The following is a 19,430-nucleotide window of genomic DNA, read 5'->3' on the forward strand; positions in this document are numbered from 1 at the left end:
CAGCAATTAAGCTATGCTTCAATGGGACTAGTTAGGTTACACACAGCTGTACCATGGCAGCAGAATAATACATTGCACCTTAGCTTAATGCTCCTATCTTTACAAAACAGTGCATCAACAACAACTTGCATTTATATAGCACCTTTAACACAGTAAAATGTCCCAAGGTGTTTCACAGGAGCATTATCAAACAAAATTTGACACCGAGCCACATAAGGAGATATTAGGACAGATGACCAAAAGCTTGGTCAAAGAAGTAGGTTTTAAGGAATGTCTTAAAGGAGGAGAAGTAGAGAGGCAGAGAGGTTTAGGGAGGGAATTCCAGAGCTTGGGGCATGGGCAGCTTAAGGCACGGCCACCAATGGTGGAACAATTAAAATTGGAGATGCACAAGAGGCCAGAATTGGAGGAGTGGAGTGTTCTTGGAAGGTTGTAGGGCTGTAGGAGGTTACAGAGATAGGGAGGGAGGGGCGAGGCCATGGAGGAATTTGAAAACAAGGATGAGAATTTGAAAACTGAAGCATTGCTGGACCGAGAGCCAATGTAGGTCAGCGAGTACAGGGATGCTAGTTAGGATGCACGCAGTAGAGTTTTGGATGAGCTCAAGTTTATGGAGGGTGGAAGAGGAGAGGCTGGCCAGGAGAGCATTGGAATAGTCAAGTCCAGAGGTAACAAAGGCATGGATGAGTGTTTCAGCAGCAGATGAGCTGAAGCAGGGGCAGAATCAGGGAATGTTACGGAGCTGGAAGTAGGCGGTCTTGTAATGGAGTGGATGTGTGGTCAGAAGCTCATCTCGGGGTCAAATACAACACCATGTTTGCGAACGGTCTGGTTCAGCCTCAAACAGTTGCCAGGAAGAGGGATGAAGTCAGTGGCTAGGGAACAGAGTTTGTAGCGGGGAACAAAGACAATGGCAGGGAATTTCCTTACCTCTGCGAGTCCAGGGCAGGCGATGTCAGTGGTGGGTCGCAGCCCCGCTGCGGACTCCATCCTGCTCTGGAAAATTAATTTACGTTGATGGGGCTTGTTAAGCCCACCCAGCGCATTTCCCAGCCCAATTAGAGGAAGGTCTGGTGACATCATTCATGATGTGTCATCAGCCGGTTTCCTTAAAGCGACCATGTCCAACTTTATTTTGACATTTGTGCGGTCCATGTTCTACAGCATTGAGGTGCTGCAAACACTGAATCACTACAGAGGTGTACAGGGCTGCACTCAGGTACTCCCAGACTCCCTTCATATGCTTATGGAGGGAGTCACAGCATGCAGGGGGGTTCTCATCCCTTCCAATGGGCGGAAGGAGACCTCCCCAGGAGAACAATACAGCCTGGTTGCACATTGCACAGGAAGAAACAGCAAGGATGTGGTCAGGAGGACCTGGGTGCAGTGGTGCAAACTTTTCAATGATCTCATTAGATCACGAAACTTTAATACAAAGCCACACGCAACCTCATCCAGCTGTGCCTCTCATTACATCCCCATCATTCTGTCGTCCCTACCCTACTCCTAAACATCCTTACTCACACCAACTTACCTTGCACCTCCACCCATCCCTCTTTATCTACATTATCACTTCCCCATCTCACTAGACACCTCTCACACACACCCTCAGCCTAGTGCAATTATACCAACTAACACACAAGGGTAGCCACGGGTGTTTTATCCAATGTTCATGTAAAATTTCAGTTCATGTGCTGTCAATCATTGAAACCTTTATTTTCAACACTTTCCAGTCTTGGACAGATTTGTGTGCACCTTTGGAAGTGGCTTAGTGAGTTGCAGTGAATGGTGAGACATAACGGAAGCCCCCGCAATGGTGGCGAGTGTGAAAGGAATGGCTTGGGCATTGTAGGGTTGCTTTATGATGGTGTTTGTGTGGGACCTGCCGCATCATGTGGCAGCCAGGGTGTACAGCATCAAGTGAAGTAAATCTGGCCATGGTGAGGCCATCCCTGGCCTCCCGGGCGCAAAATGCTTGGGTGCTGATGCCGTGTCCTGTGCAGCAGCAGGTTGGTATTGTTGTTGGTGCTGCTGGTGTTGCGGCTGATCATGGTTGGATTCTGAGGACCAAGGTGAGACAGTATAAAGGGCACCCATGTTGATGGAATAGATGGCAGGTGAAGTAGGGATGACAGAAGCATTCTGTCAATGGTGAGAGTTCTTCCAATGAGGTAAGAGTGGAAAGCCTGTAGAATCTGTGCTGGAAATGGATGAGAAACAGCTTGTGGCTGAGGAAAGTGATGTTGTCAGGTGGGAGCTTTTACTCTACATTTGAATCTGTCAACTAATCAGCTGGAGTAATGTCCATTCAACTCCCACCTCAGGTTCACAGACGTGGTCCCCAAGCAGCATGGACCCTGTGGGTGAGCAATTAAAGTTAAAAGGTAAGGTTAAAAGCATTAAGGGTCTGTCAACAACCCAATAATTGATTTAATTGGGTCACCCATCTCTGCAGGTTGGGTCGGATCAGAGATCACTCACGCGCCTGTGGGAAAGATGCGTTGCAGCAGGGTCCCAACCGGCAGCATGCAGATGAGAAATAGGAGGGGGCCAAGGATAGATCCTTGGGGGACTCCTGATTTACCATGAGCAATGCCACAGGAGATCAAACTAGCTGGTGGGAGATGATAGGGTGATGACAAGGGCTACATCATCTCCTCTCACAATAGTATCAATAATCACAGGACTAAAACAGTGTTATCCAGCATGAGAGGTCTTCTAGTCCACTGTAATTATAATGATGCTTCTGAATAGCCTCAGTATTGGGTACTGTATACCTTTCTAAGGTTACGAGAGATTCAATGATCACTACTATATTAGATACCTGTATTTAGCCCTAAGGTTGCTGGTCGTACTTTTGCAAGACAACACAGACCCATTAAAACTATACCTTTCTAAATAAAGATGCTAACATTTTCAAATTACAAAACCGACTCACTGCTTACCTTAACCAACATGGAAATTCGTCAAGAAATCATTTTAATGGGAGAAAAAACGAAAATCTGTTGTGATTAGACAGTAATGTACAATAGAATGGAGTCTTGTCGCTGGGAGAGCGTGTATTACTTGTCCTGCTAAGCAGCCTTTTCTGTACCTGTACTTCAGTGCATCTAGTTACAGAAATAATTAAACAGCGCATTGCTTTTTGCATAAACCTAAACGGCGTTTTTAAACAACCCGGAATTGATCTTAATTTGTAAGTTTTATTGTGGGAAAACATTTTTATCCGGTATCAACCGGACGGGACGCTTCATTTGCGTCTAAAAGCTAACCATTGCCCGATTGGTAAATAGTTGCAAACTTAACTTGATGGTTTTGCATTTCCCATACTTTGTAAATTCATATGTGTTTCGGGATTTTCCGCACAGAATAGTCGTGCAGCAATACACGCCCCGCTGTCCTCTATATGGAACATGCTGTCTCCATACCTTAATTGCTCGCCTGTAATTAGTACTTCAGCCTTGTAATGCCTTTCAGTCGCTTTCTTTTTCACGCTGTTCTGAAGACTTTCCATTTTTTGAATAGAAATCCCGTGCAAGTTGGCCGCCTGCCTGAGCTCTGTGCTGTCTGCACCTGCTGGTTGTGGTCAGAACCAAGAGCCCTGGAATCCCGGCTTCCTGTGGCCAATTTCACAGCCTGCTGAACGGTTGCTCAATCTTGACACTTCCCCGCCAGTGTCCCTCTATTCAACTTTAGCTTTCTCGGATTCTGCCCTCTCTCGGTCTGTTTTGTATCTGGGAATTAAACAGACTGCCGCTAATTGAATACATACTGTAATCTGATCTGTTATCAGTAAAGGACGAGATTAATAGCAAACAGTGGCATATGTTGTGAGCTAGGTCCAAATTTGCATATAAATCAGTACATTTTACACCACCTCTCAGATTTATGTAGAAAGTGTATATATGTTTACATTGGCTGAATACACCGGCACGTCTCTGGATGCATAATAAATAAACGAATCCACAAGGATAGGCAGGGTCAGCTCAAGAAGTTTCGGGACTCGCTTATTCTTCACATTGTGGTCGTCAAGCAGTGAACGATGTTATTCTAGGGTGTGGGGGCACACACTCCATAACAATCCAGACATTTACAGCAAGAGCTACAATCTGGTACATTTCCTTATTTTCTGTATTCAGGTGCAACCTACAACCCATAAGATAGGGCATTTCAAAAATATCCTGACGAGGTCCATTTACCTCATTCGTCAATCTCATTGACAGGTGGAATACTACCCCACTCTTTTTTTTAAAAGTGCATTTGAAGGTGAGGAACGTTAGTGCTACGTGTTAGAACATTTTCCGTTTCAGGCATCCAGTATCAAAATCAAGCACTTCCAGGTCAGAGATGAGACAGCCAGATGCAGTGTAAAGCTCCCTCTACTCTGCACCAACAACGTGCCTCAGTCCCAATCTCAGAAAGACAACTGTGGCACTTTTCCCCTTTTCCATACCAGCCATCTCTCTGAGTGACGCTGACAAGTTGTACCAAATTTAGGGACAGTTTTGTGCTGCCGACCCATTCCCATCAGGAACTGTAAGAAGTCACAACACCAGGTTATAGTCCAACAGCTTTATTTGAAATCACAAGCTTTCGGAGTGCTGCTCCTTCTCAGGTGAAGTGGAGAAATGCATAAAGACACAGCTTATATAGTCAGAGAATCATGTCAGATGTTTACAGGTAATGTTTCCAACTGCCATTTATCACACCTCGGCAGAGAGATAATCACAGCAATCAAAGGTGTGAATGGTGTCCAAACAGGTCAGTTTGGACACCATTCACATCTTTGATTGCTGTGATTATCTCTCTGCCTAGGTGTGATAAATGGCAGTTGGAAACATTACCTGTAAACATCTGACATGATTCTCTGACTATATAAGCTGTGTCTTTATGCATTTCTCCACTTCACCTGACGAGGGAGCAGCACTCCGAAAGCTTGTGATTTCAAATAAAGCTGTTGGACTATAACCTGGTGTTGTGACTTCTTACATTTGTCCACCCCAGTCCAACTCCGGCATCTCCACACCATCAGGAACTGGAGTGAGACTGCCCAAACTCATTTCACCTAAGACGCTTAATCAGCAGAGACTTTCATCCCATCGGGCTGTACTGGATTTGAACCCAAGTCCCAGAGGTTCAGCCTGTATGTAACCCACTGCATCACCCAGTTAACCCCTCTCCCCCAATGATTTCCATAAATGTAATAGGAAGATCACTCTTTTACGCTGTCCTTATGTCTGTTATTCTTCCCCCTTATCTGTATTTTTGTGTTACTCTCTCCCTGGAGTTGAAATTCCTATTTTCAGAAATTTTAGTAAACCTGTGGTCAAGAGTCCAAAATGGTGCTTCCTTCCACAGGAAGCAAATTCAACACCCCCTCTTGTGGCAGTCTTGTTTTCCCTCTTTCTGTGCTTTTCTGTTACTCCCTCCCACTGTCTTTGCTTTTCTTCCTCTGTGTTGAACTCAGTTATTGTTTTTGTACCCAATGTGCATCCAATACTGCTTCACATCGCTGCAAAACCATGTAGTATTACTGGCTTTTTGGAGAAATTGTACTGAACTATTGATAGACAAATCACAAGTTTTCCATTGCTTACCTTAATATATGGTCCAGCAACCTTAATTCAGAAAGTAAAAAGCAAAAAAACACTGTAAATGTTGGATATCTGAAACAAAAACAGAAAATTCTGGAAACACTCAGCAGGTCAGGCAGCATGTGTGCAGAGAACAAACAAGTTAATGTTTTAGGTGTAACTGTTCATCAGAATAGGAAAAATAAAAATTGAGCAGCATTTAAATAGGATCAGAACAAAGGGAAGTGAGGGAGGGGGAAAGAAAATAAAACACACGAGGATATATGGGTAAAATGGAATGTGCTTTAAAGAACAGATATGGCAAAGATTATATTTACATAAAATAATGGGATGCATAATAATAATAGAAATTAAAGTTATGAGAGAGATAAAGAACATGTGAATAGCTGACGTGATGGGGGCAAATCAGATCCGAGATGGAAATAGGAGGAGAAGTTGGCAGGACCTAGCAGTCTGAATAGAAGAAAAGCAGGCAGGCAAAAAGGACACAAACATTTACCAGCAGCAAAATACAGTAGAGGGTCTCCATCCCAAGCACCAACCAATCTCCTACTCCCCCCAACCCCGCCACAAACACACTGTCGCAAATCATCAGAAGCATCACAAAGAAAGTGGAGGCTGTAGTTAAGGTCTGAAGTTATTAAGATCAATGTTAAGGCCAGAGGGCTGCAGGGTGCCCAAGAAAATGTTATGGTGCTGTTCCTCAAGCTTCTGTTGAGCGTCATTGAAACAGTGTAGAAAGACAAAGGCCCAGAATTTGCAGTCAGCAGCAAAGCGACAGTGCTCGCCAGTGACCTCGAAGAAAGCAGCTCACAAAAATCTAGTGATCTCTGTGGTGTGAATTTCAGCTCTCCCGACCTTCGTTTGAATCTGGTGCCAAATCAAGCGAATCTCCAGCGTCCAGCAACAGTGATGAAGCAGGATAAGCAGCCAATCACATTGAAGAATTCTCAGACAGCAAACCAGGAAGTAAAATGCAGATTCTAATTTGCTTTTTATTTATTTTGCTCTCTGTAAAATTAAAATTAAGATTGGGACATACACATAAGATTAAGGTAGAAGCTGAAATATCAAACAAACTATAAAAACATTTTTTGAAAGCCATGTAATTCTTGATCATATTAATTCAAAAATTTGACATTCCACAAATATAAAATTAGTTTTTCAGGGCCAGAATACAGCAATATTCCAGCATAATATGGGAAGTTTTCATCCTTCAGTGTGATTTTAATTGATCGTCAATCTGGGGAGTTCCACAGCGCAACCTGTGGTGGAGCAGGGAATGATTAACCACAACTTTTGGATTTCCACGTTTATCTGCGCATGCACTAAAATCCTGCAATTGCTGTCAGTTTGAGGGGTAATGACAGCAAATGCTGACAGTTTTGTTGTCATTACCACTGCAAAATCTGGGCCTTTTTATCGTGTGGAGTTTCCGTTAGGTTGCGCTGTTTTTTCAGTGCAATTCCCCCGAAATGGGCCAAACCAGCGCAAAGGATCATGGAATTTCAAGCACAAATTACATCCAGCACAAATCGAGTTTCCATGATCTTTTGCGCTAGTTTAAAAAACATCGCGCTGAAAGCTGGCTATGCCCTCAGATCAAATTAATCACTATGACGTGTTTCCGTTAATTTGCGCCCTTTTGTAGGCCTTTGAGGAGGCACATTTTAAAAGCTTTTAAATATAATTTTTTTTAAATTTGCTAAGAATCTATACTGTACAGTAATATAACCAGCAAATGGCTCTGCATATTTTTAAAGTAATTTTCAGTCATTTAAAATCAGATTACTCACAGGTGGTGGACCAGAGACTGATTAAAAATGCTTATTTTTTGTGATAAACCCATTTTCAGCTGTATTAATTAATCTGCACCAAGTTATCGCTCTTAAATATTATCACAGAATTTTTTTTAAAGCAACATTTTAATTAAAAATTATTCTAAAATGTTGCCCAATTGCGCTGGATCATGGCAGATTTTACAATCAACGATATGCAAATGAGTTTGAGCGGAAACTGGAAGGAAAAGGTCTCAAAAGGAGTGCAATTTTGAGCACAATTTGCACCCAGATCACCAATTGCACCCAAAAGCGGAAACTACCGCTTTATAATTTCAAAAAAAAATGCAAAATCGTATTCGTGATGCATTGGGTATGATGAGTTGACTCCATTGTACATCCTCACACACTTACAGTCTGACCCAATCTCCTAAGCAGTGCATCTTAGTGACAGATGGGATAGGATCACTACCACTCCAGCTGGCTCAGAGATGGTGCAAAAATAATGAACTGGCTGAACGAAGTGACTGCCTTATTGAACAATAAAATTACAGATTACAATCCCCAAAATATTGGTCTAAACCCATAATCTCAAATAATAAAAATAGAATTTGATTTATTCAGTCACTACAAAGCTTCAATTACTTTTTCATCTTCTCAGTTCGAGCTCAGGATATTTAATAATGCTTTTGGTTATACCTGATCTCCACCTATTAAATGTATAATTCAAACAAAATCAAAGGCACAAGAATCCAGAGACGGGAGATTCATTACATAATTAAAGGTTGGAGGTCATCATAGAGACATCACCATCAATATACCCATGCACAATGTGGTTTCCAGGGTTACAAGACAGCAATTGGACGTGGAAGTGTGCATTTCAAGGGTCAAAAGATAAATTACTGGTTGTGAAGAGCGCTTTGCAAATACTTTTGTATGTTTTCTTCTACTATTGAGAAGACTTTATACCTTCTTCTTCATAGGTTCTGGCACTGCCATTTTTGCTTATGCCTTAAAATGTGGGTAGTGGTTTTCTCTATGGGTATCAAACAAGTTTTATGTTTTCCAGAGGACGATCTGGAGAAGGATACAAAGCAGATGAGGTTGCACCATAGGAGGACTGTGCTCACTTGCCATTACCTTCCCGCCCACAAACAACTGGCAGAGACACATTTACCAAGATTTATCCAAGGAATTCTATGTGGGTAGGGTGCCACTCCCAGGGAGGCTGTGAAAGTTGTGCTGGTTTGAAGCCAAGTTCTACCACAGACACAGCACTGACAATAGCTCTGAAGGACACGAAAGCTCTTACCTTTTATGCTTCAAGCTTATCGCAGATATGTTGTATTATTGCTCCAGGGGAAGGTACCCTGGAGTAACAAAGAGAACAAAACTCCTTGCATCCACCTCATACACCATAACACTCACTTCACCAGCCATGGGTGCTGTGCTTTTAGACTGTATTATGCCTCCACTTTGAGTTTGCTTTCACTTCATTTTTACTTGATACTTCTTTCCTCCTTCAGCTTTGTTAAAGACTGCCAATGAGTTGAGTGTTGCTATCTTCTCCCTGCCCAATTGTGCAGGTCTGCCTTCTTTTGTGCTAATGCACCAAGGTGTGCATGGTGGGGGAGGGGGAGCATGGAAAGATAGAAAAGGTTCCAAAGTAGCCCGATACTTCTCCAGTAGATTAATTTTGTCGAGTGTCATACATGCCACACATTTTCTGTGGAAACGGCCGTGTTTTGCCACAGCAGAGCTGCACTTCTTGCTGCATTCTCTATTGAGCATGCAGCTGGATAATAAAATGTTGAGGAAAGTCATGGTAATTTTGGCCTTATTAATTGCTGTCGGAACAGATAAATGTGGGTGGGCTGTCGGAACAGATAAATGTGGGTGGGCTATGTCCAAAATGTATGTAGAGCATGTACTTCTAGCCACAACTCCACCAGAATTCATCAATCCAGAAGGAATGAAGTTTGTACAGCTGCAGTACATTTGGTTTGTGATGTCAAGTAGACCTTCTTTCATGCTGTTGGTGCAGAAGACACGAAAGTCTGTCATTATAGTTTTTATTCCATTATTATTTGACAGCACCCATTGTAAATGTTGTTGTTGCTGACACAATGGTACGTAGGCTGGGGATTAAGTCAGTTGTAAAGGGATCAGTTTGCATTGGCGTTTCACTAGTTCTTAGAGGTAGTGAAAACAATTGAGCAGCAAGATGAATTTGTTTAATAGTCAATCATGATCTGTGGAAGAGTTTGCTTGCCCTTCTCATACTTGGTTTTGATTCTATGCACAGTAAGCTTTTCCTGCGAGTCCTCCATTGCACTAGATTGGGAGGAGTGATGCATCCAGAGTTGTTTAAAGGTGCAGCCTTCTCTCTAAGCCGCTGGCGTTTCCAGATTCCTGCCAATCTTTTCTCAAGGGTAAGTGATGAAGGAGGAATTTGCATAGGGGGGCTATACTCCAGGTAATGGTCACCCAGATGTAAATTGCTTAAAATAGACTTGCACTACAGCGAACTGATCTATATATTTGCTATATAAAGTACTAAATGGAAGAAGGACACTTCCCAGCTAGCAGAGAGGACAAGCCAGGAGCTTGTGTCAACCCAGGGCAACTCTTCCACACTTACTTACAATGTGGAATTGCAAAAGCTTGGAGTCAAGCTGCTTCCTTATCAAAGTTAAGAAATGGTGCATGGCATAGGAAGAGGAAACAGAGAGGAGGATAATTTTCAGGCAATTGAAAGACATATAGAAATGGAACGTAGCCAACATACTGAAATCACCTTTATTATTTGTACACTGATTTCTGCTGGTTGTTTGAAGCTGAAAATGTTTCACACGAGCAGTGTGCTGTGAAGTCTTGAGTTACTACAGTAACTGTGCAGTCTCTGGCTGAGTTAAGAGGTTTTGATTCATGTTATTGACCAGTGTTTTTCCTCCAATAGTGTCATATGCTGTCTGTTAAGATTACTGTAGTCCACCATTAAGAATAAAGATTAATGTGGCTTGCTACTTGCTCATTATAGAGTTTTCAACCCACATTTGTGCTGACATGCATCTGCTGCCATCCACTGTGCACAACACATCTCTCGGGTTACAGATGTGGTTGCTGTATCTAATAACAGATTTTTAGCACAAAGAACCCTGCTGCAAACATATAGGTCGTTCAATTTTCCACCAGTGAACAACCTCATCTATTACAGTCAGTTGTTTCTATTAGTGGTCTATTTACTTTTCAGCTATTAGTCACGGTTTCTGTGCTGCTATAGCAATTTGTGATAAGAATATGAAGGTCAACAATCTAATCTGTGCAGAATAAAAAAGGTTAACCATTTAAGGCATAGAAAGTTGATAATCTAGCCTGAAACTTTTTTTTTAAATCCATTTAATAGTGAACTCACATGTATATGAAAATAGTTTCAGTGCTTAGCAAAAAAATGGTAAAAAAATCAAAAATGTTATTTACTTGTTTTAATTTTAGATTTAGATTTGGCCTCTGTGAAGCACCTTGGGGCATTTTACTACATTAAGGTGATATATAAAAGCAAATTGTTGTTAATGAATCCCCTTTCTGTTATCACAAGTTTCCAATAAATCTCCCCAAATATTTAATGCAACCAACAATAAAAGAATATGTACACCTCTAATAAGTAATCATTAATAACATGTATAAGCAATTGACTACATCATTTTGAAAACAATGGTTACTGAAGTAATCTGTGCCAGTTTTGGAAGAACTAGACTAGGCAATGACTCTTTCCCACTGATTTATAGAATAGGGTTAATATTCAGTCATGTATTATCTGTGAAACACAGAGCTAAATCGGGGGTGGAAGGGTAACTGACAAACCTCACGTGACAAGATGATTTCAGATTCCATTTGGGCTTGTCTGAACAAAGGGGTTCACACTCACACACACTAAAAATAGCTGTATAACCTATGCACTGGGGGAAAATATTGGCATTGTAGAGAGAGTGCTACCACACCCAAAGTAAATGGTCATGGTATAAAAACAGAAAATGCTGGAGGAACTCAGCAGGTCAGGCAGCATGTGTGAAGAGAACTAGTTCCCAAAATCTGTCTCTTAGCATAACAGATCCCTGCTACTGTTGCATAAGTGTTGGCCAGGTTGATAGATGAAGCCAAACATTTTATATTGGGTTACTTTCACAAGAAAGATGCCAAAATTGTCATTGCAATTTCTTGTCAAACATACAGTAGCACTAATACCAGTCACAGAAGAATTCATGAGTCAGACTATCTGTGGGTAAATAAGAGGGAAAAAATACCTCTACTACCTAAATATACTAAATACCATCTACCAAAATTAGATAATTATTACAGAAAAGTTTAGATTGCCATTTGACGAACAGAAGTACAAGGTGTGCCGTCTGGAATACGACCTGCATTTCTAGTACAAACTTGAATCCTATTTCGATAAGAATGCTTTATAATGTACTGAAAATAGTGCTGCTTATTCCAAATCATTAAACTGCTCCTAAGTCCATAAGTCACATTTAATAGGAATGGAATTATGGCCCTTGACACTTCTGCAATCAGCTGTTTCCCAATAAACTATGGGTGTTTCTTTTCAAAGCAGCAACAGCTGAAGTTACTGGTCTCAACCAGTACAGCTGTAGGGGGTCCAATTGTCTTTTATCATCCCTGATTTTGGAGAGGAAGGAAAATAAAAGTCAGGCAAGGCTCCCACTCAGTTGCTATCAGCGATGCCTGCTGGAAGTGATCGTGGCTGACGAGCATCAAGCTCAGTTGTGATGCCAGCCCGCAGTCAAATGATCTGCCAGTTTTCACCCTCTGGGTCCACACATGAACTATGGCCACTTGGGTGAGGCACTGAAAGTCAACTGTGGAGCCAGGAAGAAGTTAACATCTTCAACGCCTGTGGGAAAAAAAAAAGATAGGGAGGAAAAAAAATTGAAACTTCTAGTCTCCTCCTTTCTCCTGATTCCCACCATACTTTTTGAATCTTGGATCAAATTTTGTTTTAAAATTCAGTTGCTGAAACCAATCTTCAAGGCACATTTTTCAGTTATTTGAAAGCCAGAATTCCAGAAGATTGACACGGTTGCACCCTAAATTTTTGTACCTTCTAGATTTTATCAATCTCATCAAAAGTGCTTGAAGGGTTAATCCGAGAGTAGAAATAACAAATGTAGCCAAAACAGCTTAGAGCTAATCCTCTTTCCCCGTCCACCACATGCCCTCCACTGTTCCTGGCCACTAGCCATATTGAACACATCCAAAGTGCACTCGTCTGATCTGACTTAAATTGGGGGTTCAGGTCATTAGACTCAGCCCAACACACTTCAGATGCAGGACGGTCCCATAGCCTTGCTCTTGGCATTGGGTGTGGAAATGCAACCGTTGCTGCAGACCGGAGCGGTAATGGCCACCAACTTTGGTGCCTTCTGGCTGTTGTCCAAAAATAGTGACCAGAGGACCTCCACCTCTGACCCCTAATCTACTGCACCTGAAAGAAAAAGGGATTTATCTTTTTTGGTCCTCTGATTGAAGAAGGGCTAAAGGCCCATTTTTTTGGAAGCCTCTCTATGAGTTCTCTTTCAATGTTGGAAGAAAATGAGATGGAAGGTCAATGACACTCCCTCATTATCATGTCTCCCGTTTGCTTACATCTGCTGCAAGCACAAACACACTAACCCTGGAGCAATCCTAGAAATCCTTCAGCGTCATAAAGCGGCTGGAGACCTGTTGACATGTGTCTCTATCCCCTTTCCACTCCACTACGGCTAGGAACTGAGAGTTTCCCAGGCACATTAGACTAGAAAATTGGCCCTCTTGTGTTAACAGTGATATTTATTGGTGGTAATGCTGTTGAGCTCAGTAAATCTTCCACATTGGTTCTCCTGATGCCATAAGCTGCCACTGTTTAAATAGAGCACACTTGATGGAAAGCTACATATGGAATAGTTCTCGAGGGGAGAGGGGAACATCAAGTAACCCACAAATGTAGGACCCAAGTTCCATATCCAACAGCTTACCATCAAGTATTTAGTTACACCACAAAAATGTGATGGGAACATACGAATTAGGAGCAGGAGTAGGCCACTCGGCCCTTCAAGCCTGCTCCGCCATTCAATATCATGGCTGATCTGATTACTCCACATTCCCGCCTACCCCCGATAACTTTTCACCCCCTTGCTTACCAAGAATCTATCTACCTCTGCCTTAAAAAATATTCAAAGACTCTGCTTCCACCGCCCTCTGAGGAAGAGTTCCAAAGACTCACAACCCTCTGTGAGGAAAAATTTCTCATCTCTGTCTTAAATGGGCGACCCCAACAGTGACCCCTAGTTCTAGATTCTCCCACAAGAGGAAACATCCTCTCCACATCCACCCTGTCCAGACCCCTCAGGATCTTATATGTTTCAATCGAGTCACCTTTTATTCTTCTAAACTCCAGCAGATACAAGCCCAGCCTGTCCAACCTTTCCTCATAAGACAACCCGCCCATTCCACGTATGTCTAGTAAACCTTCTCTGAATTGCTTCCAACACATTTGCATCCTTCCTTAAATAAGGAGACCAATACTGTACACAGTACTCCAGACGTGGTCTCACCAATGCCCTGTATAACTGAAGCATAACCTCCCTACTTTTGTATTCAATTCCCCTCGTAATAAACGATAACATTCTATTAGCTTTCCTAATTACTTGATGTACCTGCATAGTAACCTTTTGCGATTCATGCACTAGGACACCCAGATCCCTCTGCATCTCAGAGCTCTGCAATCTCTCACCATTTAGATAATATGCTTCTTTGTTATTCTTCCTGCCAAAATGGACAACTTCACATTTTCCCACATTATACTCCATTTGCCAGATCTTTGCCCACTCACTTAACCTATCTATATCCCTTTGTAGCCTCCTTGTGTCCTCTTCACAATTGGCTTTCCTACCTATCTTTGTGTCATCAGCAAATTTAGCAACCATACCTTCGGTCCCTTCATCCAAGTCATTTATATAAATTGTAAAAAGTTGAGGCCCCAGCACTGATCCCTGTGGCACACCACTCGTTACATCTTGCTAATCAGAAAATTACCCATTTATGCCTACTCTCCGTTTCCTGTTAGCTAGCCAATCTTCTATCCATGCCAATATGTTACCCCCTACACCATGAGCTTTTATTTTCCGCAATAACCTTTGATGTGACACCTTATCAAATGCCTTCTGGAAATCTAAGTACAATACATCCACTGGTTCCCCTTTATCCACAGCACGTTACTTCCTCAAAGAACTCCAATAAATTGGTTAAACATGATTTCCCTTGCACAAAACCATGTTGACTCTGCCTGATTACTTTGAACTTTTTTAAATGCCCTGCTATAATGTCTTTACTAATAGCTTCTAACATCTTCCCTATGACAGATGTTAAGCTAACTGGCCTGTAGTTTCCTGCTTTCTGTCTCCCTTTTTGAATAAAGGAGTTACATTCGCTATTTTCCAATCTAATGGAACCTTCCCCGAATCTAGGGAATTTTGGAAAATTAAAACCAACGCATCAACTATCTCACTGGCCACTTCTTTTAAGACCCTAGGATGACCCGGGGACTTGTCAGCTCGCAGCTCCAATAGGAACATAGGAAAAGAAAAGAAAACTTATGAAAAGGAAACAATCAAGATTTTATTTTTGTTTAGTGTTAAGTGTTAATGTGGAAGTCATGCTAAAATGTAAAGTATCCTGCAGAACATTTCAACTATCTTGAAAATCCTAATCATGAGAATTAAAGTTAAAAATTATGGATAAGTATAGCCCATATATTAGCAACTTGTTATAGGGCCTATTTAAATGGCTTGTCACAGAGACTTTCAGCACTCTAAATATTAAATGAATATATAAATAAGTTATCAGTATCGGCACACAGCTTTACTGCTAACCAGTAGTACTACGAAGATGCTCCCCCACTTTCAATTCCTTCCCAAATCTTGACAGTAAAACTTATATTTACAGTGTCAGTAGAAATCCAGCCTAGGCGTGTTAAATTATTATACGTTGGTTCCGAGACTGTGTGGAGTAAAGGGTAATCCTCAGCTGCACCTCTGAATAAATCATCCAAATAAGAGACTGGATAAAGATGTACTCAACAACACAACCAAAAATAGCAACAATGCAATGGTAACAAAAAGAATAGGAAGAACACGGAGTATTAGTATTGATTTCTTTAAAATTGGATATTGGTGACAAAACTCAGGCATGACAGTGACCAGAGGTAGGGGCATAGTGATATACAATCAGGAGTGGGGGGGGGGTGGTAGAGGTGGCCCTGGGAGTTCTCAATATTGACTCTGGATCCCATGATGTCTTACGGCTTCAGGTCAAACAAGGGCAATGAAACCTACTACTGATTACTACCTACTGCCCTCCCTCAGCTGATGAATCAGTACTCTACCATAATGAGGACCACTTGGAGGAAGCACTGAGGGTAGCAAGGGTTCAGAATGCACTCTAGATGGGGCCTTCAATGTCCATCACTGAGAGTTACTTAGTAGTACCAACACTGACCGAGCTGGCCGAGTCCTGAAGGACATAACTGTATAGGCCGGTCAGTTTAACTTCGGTAGTGGGGGAGCTTTTAGAAATAATAATCAGGGACAAAATGAATAGTCACTTGGACAAGTGTGGATTAATTAAGGAAAGCCAGCATGGATTTGTTAAAGGCAAATCATGTTTAACCAACTTGATTGAGTTTTTTGATGAGGTAACAGAGCAGGTTGATGAGGGCAATGCGGCTGACGTGGTGTACATGGATTTCCAAAAGGCGTTCGACAGAGTGCCACATAATAGGCTTGCCAGCAAAGTTGAAGCCCATGGAATAAAAGGGACAGTAGCAACATGGATACGAAATTGGCTAAGTAACAGGAAACAGAGAGTACTGGCGAACGGTTGTTTTTCAGACTGGAGGAAGGTATACAATGGTGTTCCCCAGGGGTCGGTACTAGGACCACTGCTTTTCTTGATATATATTAATGACTTGGGCGTGGGTATACAGGGCACAATTTCAAAGTCTGCAGATGACACAAAACTTGGAAGTATAGTGAACAGTGAGGATAGTGATAGACTTCAAGACAACATATACAGGCTGGTGGAATGGGCGGACACATGGCAGATGAAATTTAATGCAGAAAAGTGTGAAGTGACACATTTTGGTAGAAGAACGAGGAGAGGAAATATAAACTAAAGGGTACAATCCTAAATGAGGTACACGAACAGAGAGACCTGGGTGTATATGTGCACAAATAGTTGAAAGTGGCAGGGCAGATTGAGAAAGTAGTTAAAAAAGCTTACGGAATCCTGGGCTTCATATATAGAGGTATAGAGTACAAAAGCGTGGAACTTATGATGAACCTGTATAAAACACTGGTTTGGCCTCAACTGGGCACTACACTTTAGGAAGGATGTGAAGGCCTTAGAGAGGGTGCAGAAAAGATTTACGAGAATGATTCCAGGGGTGAGGGACTTCAGTTAAGTGGATAGACTGGAGAAGCTGGGGTTGTTCTCCTTCGAGCAGAGAAGGCGGAGAGGAGATTTGATAGAATCATAGAAAGTTACAGCACAGAAGGAGGCCATTTCGGCCCATCATGTCCACGTCGGCCAACAAAGAGCTATCCAGCCTAATCCCACTTCCCAGCTCTTGGTCCGTAGCCCTGCAGGTTTGAGCATCCCAAGTGCACATCCAAGTACTTTTTAAATGTGGTTAGGGTTCGTGCCTCTACCACCTTTTCAGGCAGTGAGTTCCAGACCCCCACAACCCTCTGGGTGAAGAAATTTCCCCTTAAATTCCCTCTAAACCTTTCCCCAATTACTTTAAATCTGTGCCCCCTGGTTTTTGACCCCTCTGCTAAGGGAAATAAGTCCTTTCTATCCACTTTATCTATGCCCCTCATAATTTTATACACCTCAATAAGGTCTCCCCTCAGCCTCCTCTGTTCCAAGGAAAACAGACTCAGCCTATCCAGTCTTTCCTCATAGCTAAGATTCTCTACTCCCGGCAGCATCCTTGTAAATCTCCTCTGTACCCTCTCTAGTGCAATCACATCTTTCCTGTAATGTGGTGACCAGAACTGCACGTAGTGCTCTATCTGAGGTCTAACTATATACAGTTTTATACAGTTGAAGCATAACCCCCCAGGTCTTGTATTCTATGCCATGGCTAATAAAGGCAAGCATTCCGTATGCCTTCTTAACCACCTTATCTACCTGGCCTGCTGCCTTCAGGGATCTGTGGACATGCACTCCAAGGTCCCTTTGTTCCTCTACGCTGCTCAGTGTCCTACCATTTAATGTGTATTCCCTTTCCTTGTTAGCCCTCCCCAAATGCATTACCTCACACTTCTCCGAATTGAATTCCATTTGCCACTGTTCTGCCCACCTGACCAATTTATTGATATCTTCCTGCAGTCTACAGCGTCCTTCTTCAGTATCAACCACACAGCCGATTTTAGTATCATCTGCAAACTTCTTAATCATACCCCCTATATTCAAGTCTAGATCATTGATATATACCACAAAAAGCAAGGGACCTAGTACTGAGCCCTGCGGAACCCCACTGATAGAGGTGTTCAAAGTCATGAGGGGTCTGGACAGAATAAAGAGAGAGAAACTGTTCCCATTGGCAGAAGGGTCAAGAACCAGAGAATCCAGAGTTACGGTGATTGGCAAAGGTGACATGAGGAAAAACTTTTTTTTACTCAGCATGTGGTTGGGATCTAGAATGCACTGCCTGAAAGGGTGGTGGAGGCAGACTCAATCACGGCTTTCAAAAGTGAATTGGATATGTACCCGAGAGAAAAACATTTGCAGGACTATGGGGAAAAGGCAGGGGAGTGGGACTAGCTGAGGTGCTCTTGCAGAGAGCTGGCACGGGCTCGACGGGCCGAATGGCCTCCTGTGCTATAACCATTTTATGATAGCTGCCAGACTGGGCTTGCAGAAAGTGGTGAGAACACCAATACGAGGGAATAACCTACTTAACTCGTCCTCACCCATCTACCTGTCGCAGATGCATCTGTCCATGACTGCATTGGTAGGAGTGATTACTGCCTAGTCCTCATGGAGGCCAAGTTCCGTCTTCGCTCTGTCCACCCCCTCCATATCGCCGTATCGTGGCTGCAGCGTGTACTAGCTACAGGAGGCACTGCCAAGGATTCTTCAGCAGCACCTCCCTAGAAGGACAAGGTTAGCAAGTGCACGAGCACACCATCACTGCCAGGTTCCCATCCTAATCACACACCATCCTGATTTGAGCATGTATTGTTTTTCCTTCATTCTCACTGGGTCAAAGTCCTGGAACGCCCTGCCTAACAGCATTGTGGGCGCACCTTCACCACATTGCATCAATTCAAGAAGGCTGTCCACCAATACCTTCTCAAGTTAAACTAGGGAAGGGCAATAAATGCCAGCCTTGCCAGTGATGCCCACATCCCAAAAATGTGAAAACATAATTAAGGTTTTTCCAATATTTAATTTTTAAAAATTAATGCCCCTGAAGATAAAGAATGTCAGTACCAATGTCAAGCATTTACAGATCTATTCTAGGGTCGCTACCTTGCCAGTTTTTCAGTGGTCCAGCTAATTGTTTTGAAATTGCTGCTGTTTGATATTTTTAAATCAGCAATACAGTGGTCTTTTTATGAAATATTGCTTGTTGAAGCCTTCAACATTAAATAAAACCATCAAGCAGCAACCTGCAGCAATTTTAAAATCATAACAGAGCTTGTGGCTATGGCCAGTCAGGTACAGGGAAATGCAGACTAAAGCATCCTCCAACTTACACAAGATGCCTTTAGTCCCACCTTCAGAAGAGCACCACCTTCTACAGTAGTGAAATGTTGCCATTTCATTTTCCACAGTAGCTATCTTTCTGTTATCCAAGTGAATTTTCCAAATTGTGGTTTTGTGCTGTGAATACACTAGGAACTAGGCCGAGACTGAGCAAAATCATTTCACACATGGCCCTTATAGCCAGCAGAGGGAAGCCTTTCATCCTATTCAAATCAAGGTTCAA

At 42.4% G+C, this 19,430-nt stretch overlaps 1 protein-coding gene across 2 annotated transcripts in view; it reads right to left on the reverse strand.

The window, feature by feature from the left end:
• LOC147108695 (DEP domain-containing mTOR-interacting protein-like) overlaps positions 1-4,584 on the reverse strand; it is an 89,165-nt gene extending 84,581 nt beyond the window's left edge. Inside the window, exon 1 of one of the 2 annotated variants that reach the window (XM_086005413.1) lies at positions 3,429-4,567. In XM_086005413.1, the coding sequence (XP_085861539.1) occupies positions 3,429-3,514 (86 nt within the window). In that variant the 5' untranslated portion in view covers positions 3,515-4,567. Of the gene's footprint in view, positions 1-3,428 lie in introns of both variants that reach the window. The other variant, XM_086005414.1, reaches the window with a different exon arrangement.
• Between the last annotated feature and the right edge of the window lie 14,846 nt (positions 4,585-19,430).

This window comes from Somniosus microcephalus, chromosome 13 (genome assembly GCF_052327205.1).
Source record: "Somniosus microcephalus isolate GS21.2 chromosome 13, FLI_Smic_1.0, whole genome shotgun sequence".
NCBI classification, from domain to species: Eukaryota; Metazoa; Chordata; class Chondrichthyes; order Squaliformes; family Somniosidae; genus Somniosus; species Somniosus microcephalus.